The sequence below is a fragment of the Mustela putorius genome, unplaced genomic scaffold (assembly GCF_011764305.1).
Source record: "Mustela putorius furo isolate JIRA1106 unplaced genomic scaffold, ASM1176430v1.1 tig00000873_pilon_pilon_pilon, whole genome shotgun sequence".
In the NCBI taxonomy this organism is placed as follows: domain Eukaryota; kingdom Metazoa; phylum Chordata; class Mammalia; order Carnivora; family Mustelidae; genus Mustela; species Mustela putorius.
This window is the reverse complement of record NW_025421504.1, coordinates 7,300,460-7,314,392: the sequence shown is the minus strand read 5'-3', so window position 1 is coordinate 7,314,392 and position 13,933 is coordinate 7,300,460. Positions and strand designations below refer to the sequence as shown.

Genomic DNA, 13,933 nt, shown 5'->3' with positions numbered 1-13,933 from the left:
AATTTTTTCTGGACATATCGCTGACTTGCTCAGAAACTTTGGGATCTCCTCATTGTCCCAGGAAAGTCTAAATCCCCTTGCTTGATTCGAGGTCCCTCCCTAATCTGACCCCAGTCAACCTTTCCCATCTTAATGCCCACACCACATCATGTGCCCTCCATGCTGAATTACTTATACCCTACTTCTCATGCAGGCTTGAGAAGCCTGCAGGGCCCCTGCCTAGAATGTCACCAGAACAAGCCACGATTCACCAAGGTGCCATGAGTCAATGGCATCTCAGAGGGATCCAGCCAATTAAGGATCTCAAGAAAGAGAACGCACCGTTGGCATCCTTACTCTACACTCGGCAGGCAGTAAATGTAATGGTAATGGCTTTGGAGTCACTGAGACTTGAGTTCAAAACCTACTTCTGGGGGCGCCTGGGTGGCTCAGTGGGTTAAATCCTCTGCCTTCAGTTCGGGTCATGATCCCAGGGTCCTGGGATCGAGCCCCATATTGGGCTCTCTGCTAGGCAGGGAGCCTACTTCCCTTCCTCTCTCTGCCTCTCTTTGCCTACTTGTGATCTCTCTCTCTGTCAAATAAATAAATAAATAAAATCTGAAAACAAAAAACATAAATAAGTAAAATCTAAAAACAAAAAACAAACAAAAAACAACAACAAAAAAAAACCAAAAAAACCTACTTCTGCCACTTATCAGGCACGACCCTAGGCAAAATTTTGACCTTGCTGAGCCTTAACGTCCTCTTCTGCAAAACGCAATTATGAAGAGTCCCTTCCTCATAGGTTGTAGTTAGGATCACATGAGATACTACGTGTGTGTCCGGATCTTTCCAAAGATGTGTGTCTTTCCAAAGATGGCGGCATCAATATTTGTCTCCCATCCAACATGTGCTTCTTACAAAGGTGCTGGAGTTTATGGTATCTCATGTTCAAGGCTAGGTCATCAAAAGGATGCAGCTTCCCCTTGGATCCATCTCTCTGTCCACACACATCTGCCTGGAATCCAGTCGCCATGTTTTAAGGAAGCTCGGGCTGGCCCACATAGACATGGGAAGGGTGCCTGAAGAAAGGAACTGAGGTCCCCAGAAGACAGCCAGCACCCACACTGGACATATAGATCAACGTGTGAGCCCTCACATAATTCAGTCCCCAGCCTCTAACAGTGTACAGAGCGGGGATGAGCCATCCCTACCGCGCCTTGTCTAGATCCAAGGCTCACCCACTCGGTGAGCCTAATAAATGATGGTTGTACACCACTATGCTTTCCGGCAATTTGTTACGCAGACACAGAAACTGGAAGAGTATATTAAAGTGCTAAAAATTATATCTAATGTTTGTATTATTAGAATATTAGAATCGTGTACATTTTTCACAGCTTCATTGAAACATGGACTTCTTCAGCAAAGATTATCCCATGCCACCAGGCAGAATTAAAGAACAGAGATTGCCGTGGCTGACCCTACATCAGCTTTCTTTCTAGGTGGACTTCATGTGCACGTAATCCTCATGCTACCACAGCTAGCACGACTCTAATAAATACACATTTTTAGTTGTTTATTAATTTCCATTACTTGGCTCTGTCTATAAAAAAATTGCATCAATAAATCACATTGATTCCAGTCCTCACAATAATTTTATCTATTTAAAAAACTTTTCACAGAACTCTGAAGATATATTTGAACAATTTAAAGCAATTTCATGGTAATAGTGTTTCTTTCTCCCCTCTCTAGTTTTATTAGCTCCATTTCGTCAGTGAGGAAATTAAAGCTCATGGAGATAGAGTGGCTTATCCAACGTTTAAGCAGTCAGGGCTGGGCAGGGCCAGCATTCAAACCTGGCCCCCCTGCCACCACATTTCCTCTCTGCTTCCTTCATAACTCACCCCTGCCTTAACAAGCTTCGCGCACATTCTTTCTCTCTCCCCGCTACACGGTAAGCGTCAAGAGGCAGCTGCCTTCATCAGCAAGAACCGACGGGCAGCTAGCGGCGTACTCCACACACAGTGGGTTCCCTCTGAACTCACCCAATGCCATCATGTGGTGGTTCCTACTGAGCCCCTGCTGCGGGATGCATGCATGGAGGGAAGGAAGACAGGAAGACAAGGAGGGGATGGATGGGGGAAAGGCAGGCAGAAGGACGGATGCCTGGACCCGCTTATGTAGGTTTGGTGAGAGGGACGAAAGGAAGAGCACAGCCGGTCCTGGCAGGTAGTGAAGAAGGACCCGGTCCCCACCCTTGTGGGACTTAAGAGTCAGATGTTCAGTGACATACTGTGACAACCGTGAGGAGGGAGGAACGGGGTTCTTCTGTGAGAGGTAGGTGCGGGAGACCTACTTTAGACTGGGGGCAGAGCTGCGGAGGCTTCTTCTAAGCGGAAACATAAATAAGAGTAGGTGTTAGTTAAGTGTGTGTGTGTGCGTGTGGTGGGGGGACGGTGTGACGGTCCAGAGGAAGAAGAGTGCGTGAGGGCCAGGAAACAGGAGAGCAGGGCTAAGCAGAGGAAAAGAAAGAACATCAAGGGACATTGGGAAGTGGGTCTGTTCAGTGGATAAATGGATGGATGGATGGATGGTCCACACGCAATGCTCACACTCGGGTTAAGAATTAAGAAAGGGGCACCTGGGTGGCTCAGTGGGTCAAGCCTCTGCCTTCAGCTCAGGTCATGATCTCCAGGTCCTGGGATCGAGCCCCGCATTGGGCTCTCTGCTCAGCGGGGGGCCTGCCTCCCCCCCACCCCCCCCACCGCCCTCATCGGAGGGAGGAGTTAGACGGAGGGATGGACGGAGGGAGGAGGGGGTGGGTGCAGGAAGGGCGGGCAGGACGACGGATGACTGTACACGGGCGCACGGATGTACATGTGGACGGTGGGACGACGGATGACTGTACACGGGCGCACGGATGTACATGTGGACGGTGGGACGACGGATGACTGTACACGGGCGCACGGATGTACATGTGGACGGTGGGACGACGGATGACTGTACACGGGCGCACGGATGTACATGTGGACGGTGGGACGACGGATGACTGTACACGGGCGCACGGATGTACATGTGGACGGTGGGACGACGGATGACTGTACACGGGCGCACGGATGTACATGTGGACGGTGGGAGGGACGGCAGGAAGGGCACAGCTGCTCTTGGTCTAAGTTCGGCCACTGATGCCTCCTCCACGTTTCCATCCCATAATCTCCTTGCCTCACCATGGCTCTCAGGCCCCCAGCGCCCTCCCATTCTCTGCACTGCACTGAGTCAAGTGGGCTTCCGGGACCCGCTCACGGAGCCCTTCACTCCGCTCACGGGCCCCAAGGCACAGCGGCAGCAAGGGGCCAAGAAGGCGTCCACTCAGCGGGCCGGGGCAGAAGGCAGGCTGGAGGGAGGGAGGTCACACGCTGGCAGAGCCTGGGGACCCAGGAACCCCTGGGAAAATGCACGCACATTAGGGCGGAAACAGATAAGGGGTTTCACACTTGCTCCCCGAGGTCCACGCTTGTTAACACACCGCGTGATGCCCACGGCGCTGAGCCGCCTTTCCCAACGAACTCCCCAAAGAGCAAATAAGTGTGAGCCTGGAGCACAGCTGCAAGGGCCTCCAAATTCCTGATGTCTTTGTTACATCTTAAAAGATCTTGTGAAGTAGGCATCCCACTTCAGAATACGTTCATTGCTTTATTTATTTCTAAAGCTTTTTTTTTTTGTATCATGAAGTATGTCACGCATACAGAAGAGTGAATGTCATGACACGGATACTTTGCAGAGGACGAGAACGAACGCTCACATACCCGCCACCCAGCTTAGGGAACGGAACACTAACAAAACTCCCTGCTCTCGCCACGCTGTCCCCCGCACCCCCAGGTGCGTCCCCTCCCTCTCCAGAGGTAACTGTCGTCCCGAATGCTGTGGCAATTCCCCCCAAGTGTTGCCGCACAGAAATGCCTCCTTAAACAATTTAGGGTTAATGTAGTCTGGTTCCAAGCCCTTTACAGCTGGAATTATTTTTTATGTCATCTACTATGATTTGCTGGTGTGTGTGTGTGTGTGTGTGTGTGTGTGTGTATGTGTGTGTGAGCTCCAGCATTGGGCTTACACTCAGTCCAGTCATTGTCGCAGCTGCATGGGTGTCCACGTGGCAAGAGGGCACAGTGTACCTGCAGGTTGGGTCCGTTTTCTGGGTTTTGCTGTCCTGCTAAGAACAGTCTCCTGGGGATCTTCTGGCGCATGCGGCTAAGAAAGTCCCTCGAGCATGAGCCCAAGGACGGAACTGTTGGGCGGCAGGGCATGCACACATTAATTTTACCAGGTAACACCAAACTGTTTCCAAATCTGCGCCCATTTACCCCTTCGTGCTCTCGCCAGCACGGATGGGAGATGCTCTCTTGGTCTTGCCAGACTTGTTGGTTTTTGCCAATCTGGTGGGACACGAGACAGTGTTTCATTGTGGTTTTGTTTATTCGGGAAACAGTGCTTTCTCCCTCCAATCAGATCGCATCATGCCTCTTCTCCACCATGCATACTTATTTCCACTGCACTGTAACAGCAAAAGCGTCAACCTCTTCTTGAATGCTGCCATGTGTCTCTAGTGCTCCCGTTCCTCAGCTACACCTCCTTTTACTCTCTCCTTCCCTCTCTCTGCTTCAGTGACCCCTCAGACACCCAAACCTACCACAGGACATTTGCACTTGCTGTTCCCTAGCTGGAAAGACCTTATCTCTTTGTGTGCCTTACTCTCTTGCTTCCTTTGAGACTGTTCAATGTCACCTCCCCAGATGGCCTTTTGTAGCCACTATATCAAATAGGATATCTGAGACGGGGCTGCCCCAGCCTCTTTCTCTTGTAACCTGGCTTCATTTTTCCTTATTGTACTTTATTTTCTCTCCACGGGCTTCTCTGCTCTGTAGTCTATCATATATTTACCTTTTAGCTTTTATGGCACCCTACTACTTTCCTGAGGGCAGGAACAGGTGTCCCGGTTTTGTTGCCTGTGTCCTCACTGCCTAGAACGCAGTTCAGCACGCAGTGGGAGTATAGTAGTAGTTGCACAAGTGAGTGAAACATTCAGGCAAAATGCTCCAGCTAGACCAGATCATGTTCTCTAGAACTACAGCATGGCCGGTGAATAGTCCACACTCAATGCTCACACTCAGGTTAAGAATTAAGAAAGGGGCGCCTGGGTGGCTCAGTGGTTTAAGCCTCTGCCTTCAGCTCAGGTCATGATCTCCGGGTCCTGGGATCAAGCCCTGCATTGGGCTCTCTGCTCAGCTGGGAGCCTGCCTCCCCTTACCCCCCCGCCACTCTCTCTGCCTACTTGTGATCTCTCTCTCTCTCTCTGTGTCAAATAAATAAACAAAATCTTTAAAAAAAAATTAAGAAAAATGGGCTGGCCCATTGGTGGCGTTTTGGGCATCAGCCCCAACAACAGACTCGATACCCTCATGTCCCTCTTTGTACAGGTGGCTTCCAGATGGGACAGGGGCCCTCTGCCCTGTGACCTGTGGGTGGGCTTGCTGCCCCCAGGATGTGGATGTGGAGAGAGCCTGGAAGGCTCCTTGACCCAGGAAGCTTCTCCGAACACTCTCAGCCTGTCAGCCAGCTTGCTCCAAGCCAGAAATTTATGGCAACTTTAAAGAAACAAAGAAGAGACTGGGGCCAGGGGCGGGGACTGCAGGCTGAGAGGGAGCTGGGGAGGGGGTGGATGTTTTATTGACTTCCTCTTAATTGCTGTAATTAAAAACATGTAAAGAATCTTTTTGTAACGACTTTGCCATTATCATTAGTTGTTAGCACAGCTGCCTTATTAATTTCTCGTTAGAACCCAATGCACAGTCCCTCTTTGGGAAGGGGGGGTGGGAGCCAGAGGTGGGTCCTGCCTGGCCCAGTCCCGGCAGGAGCCTGGGAGGGCAGCATCACCAGGAACAGGCTGCATGGAGCCCCAGGGCAAAGGCTTCCGCCCCTGGGATGCAGAAACCCACCAGGAGAGACGGAGGGGTCTGGAGAAGCAGCTGCTGCCCACCCATCCTTAGACGGTGGGCATCGGTGTCACTGTGTAAGAGAGACTGGTGGAAAGACAGACAGATGCAGGAGGGCTGCAGGGCACAGCCGGGAGAGCCCCTGGACTGGGACTGGGTGAGGATTAAGGAGGCACCGCTCTTAGCGTCCTGTTTGTGCACAGTGAGTAGCGGAGGGAGAGCGCCTCCTTGTCTCGCTTGCCTTACCCCAGCCTCAGCTCTGGAGAGCAGACATGTGGCCGGGAGTAAGCTGCGAAGGCTGCCAGAGTGAGAAAGCTGAAATGCTTATTCCAGGACACAAAGGGAAGAGGAAGCAAAAGCACAGAGAAGTTAAGTAACTTTCCCCAAGTCACACGGCGAGGGAGAACCGAGCCTGGATTTGAATGGGAGGGCGTGGGGGGGTGGTTCATGGCCGGACCCTACAGTGTCCTGACAGCGAGACAGGAGAAGGTGGAAGGCAGAAATGTTGGCTGTGAGAACCTGGGCTGTCCACTACCTTCCCTGAGCCTCAGTTTCCCCATCTCGAGATGCCTTCCTATCTCTCAGACTTGTCCTGGGAACCCATGGAAGAAAGACAGGCACATAATTACATTGGCAGAGGGAGCCTTCCAGAGCCTCTGCTCTATCTCCTTTGGCATCTCCCGAGGGACATGGGCTTGAATCCGTGTCTGTTCCAAGGGGTCTTGGGGCACGTGCCCCCCTTTCCAGGGGGATGAGGCCATGCTTCCTCCTTGTCTGTCCGCCCCCCCTCCCCGCCCGCTGCAAATATACACCAGGGGTCTAGAGTCCTAAGCTACCCAGTGCCGAGGCTGGGGCTGGAAACCACACTTCCTGACCCCTCCCCGCCCCCAAATCCATGGCATGATCCTATTTTAGGCACGAAACCATCCAGGAAGTACCTGTAAATCTTTCCATCTGCTCGCCTCTGCCGAGAGCCAAGAAGAGCGCCTCCCCCCACCCCAGTTTGGTCTCTCTCTTCCCGATCTTAGATGGCAGGGTGGTGAGGGGGCTATTTTGGAATCGGGCGGCTGTGGGTTCAAGTCCTGCTCTGGCACTCCCTCACCGTGTGACTTAGGCAGCCTCCTCCCCACCAGCCTTGCGGGGTAAGGTCGGGAGAGAAGGGTGTGCACTGCCCTTCAACAGGGGGGAAAGAGTGATGCTGTCGGTGGGAAGGTTTTGCGAGGTCTCCCCGCTCTCCGCCCCCGGGATCCTGGAAAGTGTTTGAGGGCTTGGGGGACAGGTTGGGCAAAGATTCTTCAACTTCCACAACTAGGGAGAGAGAAACAACCCGCCCCCCCCCCCCAGAGCCCAGATGAGACGAGTGTGTCCAGCAAGGGACAGGACGGGGAGGTGAGTTTCCCTTCTCTGTCCCACCGTGGCCACCTTGGGAGGAGAGGGGGCGCAGTGAAACCGTCATTAACGTATTAGGGTGAGTGTTTTTTCTCAACTGCCCCCTGGAGTTCCCAGGGCTTCCCCTCAAGCCTCTGGTTTTAAGTCCGAAGGGCTGCAAGCAGTAGCTGCTTCTTTATGACACCGCGGAGCCAGGCGGCTGTGACATTTGAGGAGCACTTCTTGGGGCTGGCCTGGGAGCTGCAGCTCGCCGTCAGGAATGGGGTGGACCTGGGTGTCCCCACTGCGTTCGGTCCTCCGGGCCCTTCCAGGTACCTCTTGCTCTCTGCCAGGAACCACCTGCTGCCACACGGGCACAGCTAAGCAGCGGCCCCATGGAGCCCGGGAGCAATGCTGGCCGTGACCGTGTGCAGAGGCTCCCAAAGCCCAGGCTGCCACGTGGCTTTGAGGGGGGACAGGGACACTCCTGTGAGGGGCAGACGCTGAGCTGGCTTCAAGGGCCAGCTGCATCAGCCCACTGCTCTGCATTTGGTCAGAAGAGTGTGCGCCAGGAGCCCTTCCGTTCTGTGGTCTGTTTCTTTTTTCTTCGGTATGCTGCTACAGAATATTAATTCCAGCAGTAACGCTCACTGACTGGAGGAGTATTACGGGCAGGTGCGGGCCAGGTGCACTGGGCACAGCAGCTCAAGGAATTCTCTGGATGAGCCTAGATGGTCAGGGAGACCGTGTCCTGGATGGTGTTTCAACTGCACGCACACGGACTTGAACACACACGGTATCACCAACACCGAGGTGAGCCAAGAGGCAGACCAACCCCGTCGTGTGCCCTTCCACACAGGCTGGCACACACGTACATGGATACACCTGCATGTGCACATGGGTTGTCTCCCGCTCGCGGGGCACGAAGCAGCAGACCCATGCACACGCACATGCGTCTGCACACACGTGCGTGAAGCCACACTCACGCACGCACACTTGCACACAAGCACCTGCCTGCACGCGTGGTCCCTCTGGAGGCTGGTCTGCGGCTCTGCCCCTGCCCCGCGGGACCCCAGGCACCGGCTAAATGAAGCTCCCCGGGAGCTCTCCAGCCGCCGACAGTGTCCTGATCCATCATTTTAATTCTGGGCTTTTCCACTCCTCTGAGTGAGCTGAGTTGCCTTTAGTGCTGATTTATGGAGACAATCCGTCCTCCACTTTTGATTACGGTTGTTTTCCATAATTATTATCAACACTCCTCGCCTCGCTTGAGGTTTCCTTTTAGATTTCTCTCCCCTACTTCTGTTCGAGGAGCAAGCGCTCTCCTGGGCTAATTCAGAGGCGATCCCCTGTAGGCTTTGGATGAGGAGGTGTCCTTTATTATTATTATTTTTTTTTAATTTCAAGGCTCACTAAGGCTTTCCGCGGTCTCATGTCCCACTGTGCTACCTCAGACCTCTGCTCCTGGAAGAGCCCAGAATGAGGCTGATTCTAGCACACAGCAGCTATTTCAGGAAGGGGGGCAGGGCGGGGGCGGGGAGGCTGAGTCCCAGGAGGAGGGTGTTGGTTGGTGCTCTGGGTCCCTGAGAGGCCTCCTTGTGAAGCTGCCTTCCCTTCTTCCGTTTGAGAACGTCCTTCTGGGGACGGGTGCAGGGACTACCGGTGTCCCTGTACTTCACTATCAGCTCACCTGGCTCCTCCAAACACCTAGACTCGTCCTCCCCGCCCCTCCTCTGAGGGTCATGGTGCCACCATAAGGCATCTCCCAATGACCCCGCGGACCGTGGGACCCGCTCGCCGTTACGGCTCCTGGGTGAGCAAGTCGGAGGAGGGAAAGGTTAGGGTCCGGGGGTGGGCACAGCAAGTCTGCGGAGAGGAGTGTCAGAGCTGGAGAGGTTCAGACGGGCCATCGTCAAACCCCCAAGCCCCCAAGTGTGAGGCACTTTGAAAGAGGCAGCAGCTGGTCCCACGCACAGAGTGCTAAACCCTGAGCTGGCAGATGCGTGCGTCACTTATCAGTGGGGCAGCCTTGAGAGCACCCGGCAACCACAAAACGAGGGCACTCCCGTGATAGGCGGGAAGGGCCACCATCAGGGCCCAACGAGCATGGAAAGCTACGGCCGGGATTTGGCTCTGCCCCGAGCCTGGGGGTGGGCAGGAACCCTGCAGACCGCCTCCTGCTTCACACCCCTCCCGGCCCCCAAGTCGCCCATCACACTACTCACAGGCCACCTGGACCTCAGTTTGCCGCTGCAGCAGGGCGCCCATCCGGTTCCGCACGATGCAGCGGTAGGAGCCCGCGTGGGTGCGGTCCAGGCTGGTGATCATGTACCTGGGGGCAGATGAGACAGCCAGTGAGCAAGGCCGGCAGGTGCACGGATGCACATGTCACACTGGGATCAGTTGGTGGAGGTCACCCTCTTCTCCAATGGAGAGCACCAGGGAGTTCTGGATTTTCTGGCCACGTCTTGGAGTCACAGAAAGGTCCCTATCCATAGAAACGTCCCTCCCAAGGGCAACCAGCCTTTTGCTCCAGTGCCTAGGGAGCAGCCTGCATTTTTTCCCCCATGGATGGAAGGTGCTGTGCCTGAGCCCTTGACCCTGGCTGTGACCTGGCCTCAGGACTGGAGGTCCTCTACGGGTCCTCTGCTGGAGGCTGCTGTCCTTTATTGCCTGTGACTCACAGGACTGGGAAAGTGGGCGTGGGGGCATTCTATTTTGGCCAGGTTCAGGACCGTACTGTAAATATTCATTGAAATGGATGGGGTCGGCAGAGGCAGGAACGTTCACATGTTTCCCCAAATGCTTTGCATCATCTCACTCTTAACGTTCCAGACAGCTCCCAGCCGCTTTGTGGAGGGCAGAGGCGGAGCCTTCCGAGCAGGATAGGACGGCTTTCTGTATGCGTGGGCCCTGGCACCAGGATCAACCCTTGGGAGGGGAGGGGCCCAAGAAGGACCCTCGGGCGCCTGCTCGGGGAGTACGTGACTGGCCCAAAGGGCAGCAGAGTCTGCTGCTGGGGGAAAGGCAGCCAGAGAGCAGGTGTGTGGTGCACTGACATGGCTTAGGGGCAGGGAAGAGGCCAGGCCAAGTCGGTGAGAGGGGCTTCTGGCAGGTAAGACACGGGCACATGGTGCTCTCTGGTGTGGAGGGGGCTGGTTCCCCTGATATCCCCTCTGGGATCACCTTTCCTGTCTCTGGCCAGTAGATGGCCCAGTAGGGACCTCAAAGGATTAAGGGGCTTGTGCCTCGGCATCTCCTCCACCCTTGGATATCCTAGCGTTTGTCCAGGTGACTTGGTGGACAAGCTCACTGCTGCCTGTCCCTAGGCTATGGCAACGCTGGGGCAGAGCAACCTTATTCTCAAGAGTTGCTAAGTTTTCTTTCACAGAAGTTTCAGCAGGAACCCACCACCACCATCAGCATCACCATCTCCACTACTACCATAGCACCACCATCACCAACACCAACACCACCATCACCAACACCAACACCACCATCACCATCACCACCACCACCACCACCACCACCACCATCATCACCACCAACACTACCATCACCAACACCACCAACACCACCAACATCACTACCATCACCAACACAACGATCACCATCACCAACACCACCAACACCACCATCACCAACACCACCACCACTGCCACCATCATCACCAACACCATTACCACCACCACCACCACAATCACCACCATCACCACCACCACCATCATCACCACCAACACTACCATCACCAACACCACCAACACCACCAACATCACTACCATCACCAACACAACGATCACCATCACCAATACCACCAACACCACCATCACCAAACACCATCATCACCAACACCACCACCACTGCCACCATCATCACCAACACCATTACCACCACCACCACCACAATCACCACCACCACCACCACCACCACCATCATCTTCATCATCACCAACACCACCATCACACCAACATCACTACCATCACCAACACAACCATCACCATCACCAACACCACCACCACCACCATCACCTTCATCATCACCAACACCACCATCATCATCACTTCACAATCGTGAAACAACAACAGTTACTTTCTGAGTGCCAGCTATGCCTCTGGCGTGGTCTTAAATACTTTTCCTACGTTTTTTCATTTCACACAGCAGTTCCCAGACTATTGGATATCATGGACCAGTAACACTTAAAAAAAATGGGCTTGACATAAGACTGTCAACTTTTTACTTTGCCAAGTAAGATCATTAAAACCAACCAACCAAAAAGCAAACAAACAGTTTAGCAACCAAAAACTTAAAAAAAAAAAAAAGATAATATTAAAAAGTGCCAGGCAGGGAGAGAAAAATAAACAGAAATGGTCAGCATTTTATCTAAAAAGGACATTTTGAGGTCATAGAGAAGAAATGTAATTTTAACAAATTGCATAAAAGCAATTTTAACAAATTGTAAACTTAAATTTTATGCAAACCCACTAATCCTAGCTTCACTCTCCTCGTTGTATGTGAGCAAGGGCAAACAGCTGTGGGGCTAATATGAGAGTCCTTCACTTAATTCCTGGAGGGGTGTATTTTCCAGTGCCCCCATTTTGGCAGGGGGGAGACTGAGGTTCAGAGATGTTGCCTCACTGCCAGGCAGTCTCATAGGTAGGTGCTAAGAGGCGAGGCCAGGGTCCCATAGAGCCTGCCTGACCCCAAGCTCAGCTGTTAACCAGTTCAATGCACACATCAATTTCCAAAGGCCCCCACGCTTCCATCCTGGGACTCCCGAATGCTCTGGCTCTGGCTGTCTCTGCAGCACGATTCAGAACCTTCTGGCTGTCCAAGCCTCTTATCTCTGCCACCGGCTGCAGCTCTTATCTGTCCCTCACTAGTGCAAGGTGTGATAGAGGGAGATAGCAGGCACCCAGGCTCTGGCACATTTCCCCTTCTCTTTCCACCCCACCCTCAAGCCCATTACCAGCCTCACTTGCCTCGGCCGCAGGGAGAGGAGAGAGCTTTGGGGAAACGGTCTGGGTCTCAAAAACGATGGGGTGACCGGAGAGGAGAGATGGCAGGTAAGATTGGCTAGAACGGCTCTCTAGCTTTGAAAACAGTCAGAAAATTATTAAAAAGCTGTAGGGAGCGGAATAGGAACAGAAATGGCCCCTGAAACTAACAAAAAGATGTTCAACCTCCATCACAATGAAAGACCAATCACAACAAGACAATGTTTACACATCAGACTGCCAAAGACTTTCATGTCTGATCAGGCACAGCGCTGGCCAGAGTGAGGGGGAGGGGAGGTGTGCCCCCAGATCTGCAGGCAGAAGTGCAGAGTGGTCCAGCCTTTGGGGCAAAATCTATCAAAATGAGAACAGGCAAGCCTTTTGACCCAGAGGCTGCACTCCTGTGAGCTGGCCTCTTAGGTATGCGGCAATAATGTAGCAAACCAAACCAAGCCAAACACACAGGTGTGAGGATGCTCAAGGTGGCCTTGCTTCCAAAGGCAGAGAGAAACACACAACCAGAAACAACCCAGACGTCCGTCGAGAATGCAACCAGATCCGTTCAGCGATGCCGTAGCTGCAGGACGAACGAGCAGCCTGAGTCTGTCCGAAACGGAATGGTCTCCGAGACGCACGAAGCACGGAAAGGAAGTGGAAGCTGGAGAGGGCGAGATGCTCATGGAAACAGCAACGCACGGAGGGAGGAAGCTGAGCAGTGCCCCGGCGGAGCGTCAGCGACCGGAGTGATGCCGGATGGTTATGGCTCTCGATAAGCTGCCGTGTGCGGACACGGGCTACCACACCCTTCGTTTGATGTTTACGATCATGCAAAATGACCCAGTAAAAATAATTTCAGTTTGTGGACCAGGAAAAAAAAAAAAAAAAGAAGAGCGTAAATGGTATGATACCATGTGGGTAAATGAAACAGTATACACATTTGTACATATTTGCATACGCACGATCACACTTACGGAAAATGTATATATTTGCATACGATACAAGTACCTAAAATGTATATATTTGCATATATATCATGTAGGCACAGAAAACGTTTTCCAGACGGAGCTACTCGATGGATACCTGTTACCTCCCTTTTGGGAGAAGTGCTGGGTGGGGAGGGAGGGAAACTTCTATTTTTATGTCTTTCTGTGCCATCAGAATTTCTTTTATTGTATGCATATATTGCCTTTATTTTAAAAATAAAATGTAAAAATGCACTTTGAGCATATAATTTAAGTATACATTATAAAACAGACACCAGGGACTCATTGGATGCGGGTCTGTTTGCTGATGTCAGTGATGCGTGGTGAAATTTAAACTTTAATAAAAGTAGATTTCTGCAGAGAGCTCTATTTCTATTTGTTTCAGCCAGGAACCCCTGGGGCCCCAGGGAAGGTCAACTGGCTGCAGGCTGGCCCCTCCCCCAAGGCCAGAAGAGGGCCACTGGTCCTGGGCCTCCCTTCGGTCCCCCTGTAATTGAGGCCAGACGCTCCGTGGCCTGGCAGAGCCGGGTGCAGTCTCCTCTCCATCCCCTAGCCTCCCTCTCCTCCCCGCCTGGGAGACCTATTTCTGGGTGGCTGGCAACATTATTTAAAGTAACAG

General features: G+C 52.9%; 1 protein-coding gene across 2 annotated transcripts in view; it reads right to left on the bottom strand.

Annotated features, from left to right (window-relative positions):
* Positions 1-13,933, bottom strand: part of SDK2 (sidekick cell adhesion molecule 2) — a 250,550-nt gene that overhangs the window by 94,633 nt on the left and 141,984 nt on the right. Inside the window, exon 3 of one of the 2 annotated variants that reach the window (XM_004749035.3) lies at positions 9,563-9,669. In XM_004749035.3, the coding sequence (XP_004749092.1) occupies positions 9,563-9,669 (107 nt within the window). Of the gene's footprint in view, positions 1-9,562; positions 9,670-13,933 lie in introns of those variants that run through there. The other variant, XM_045085974.1, reaches the window with a different exon arrangement.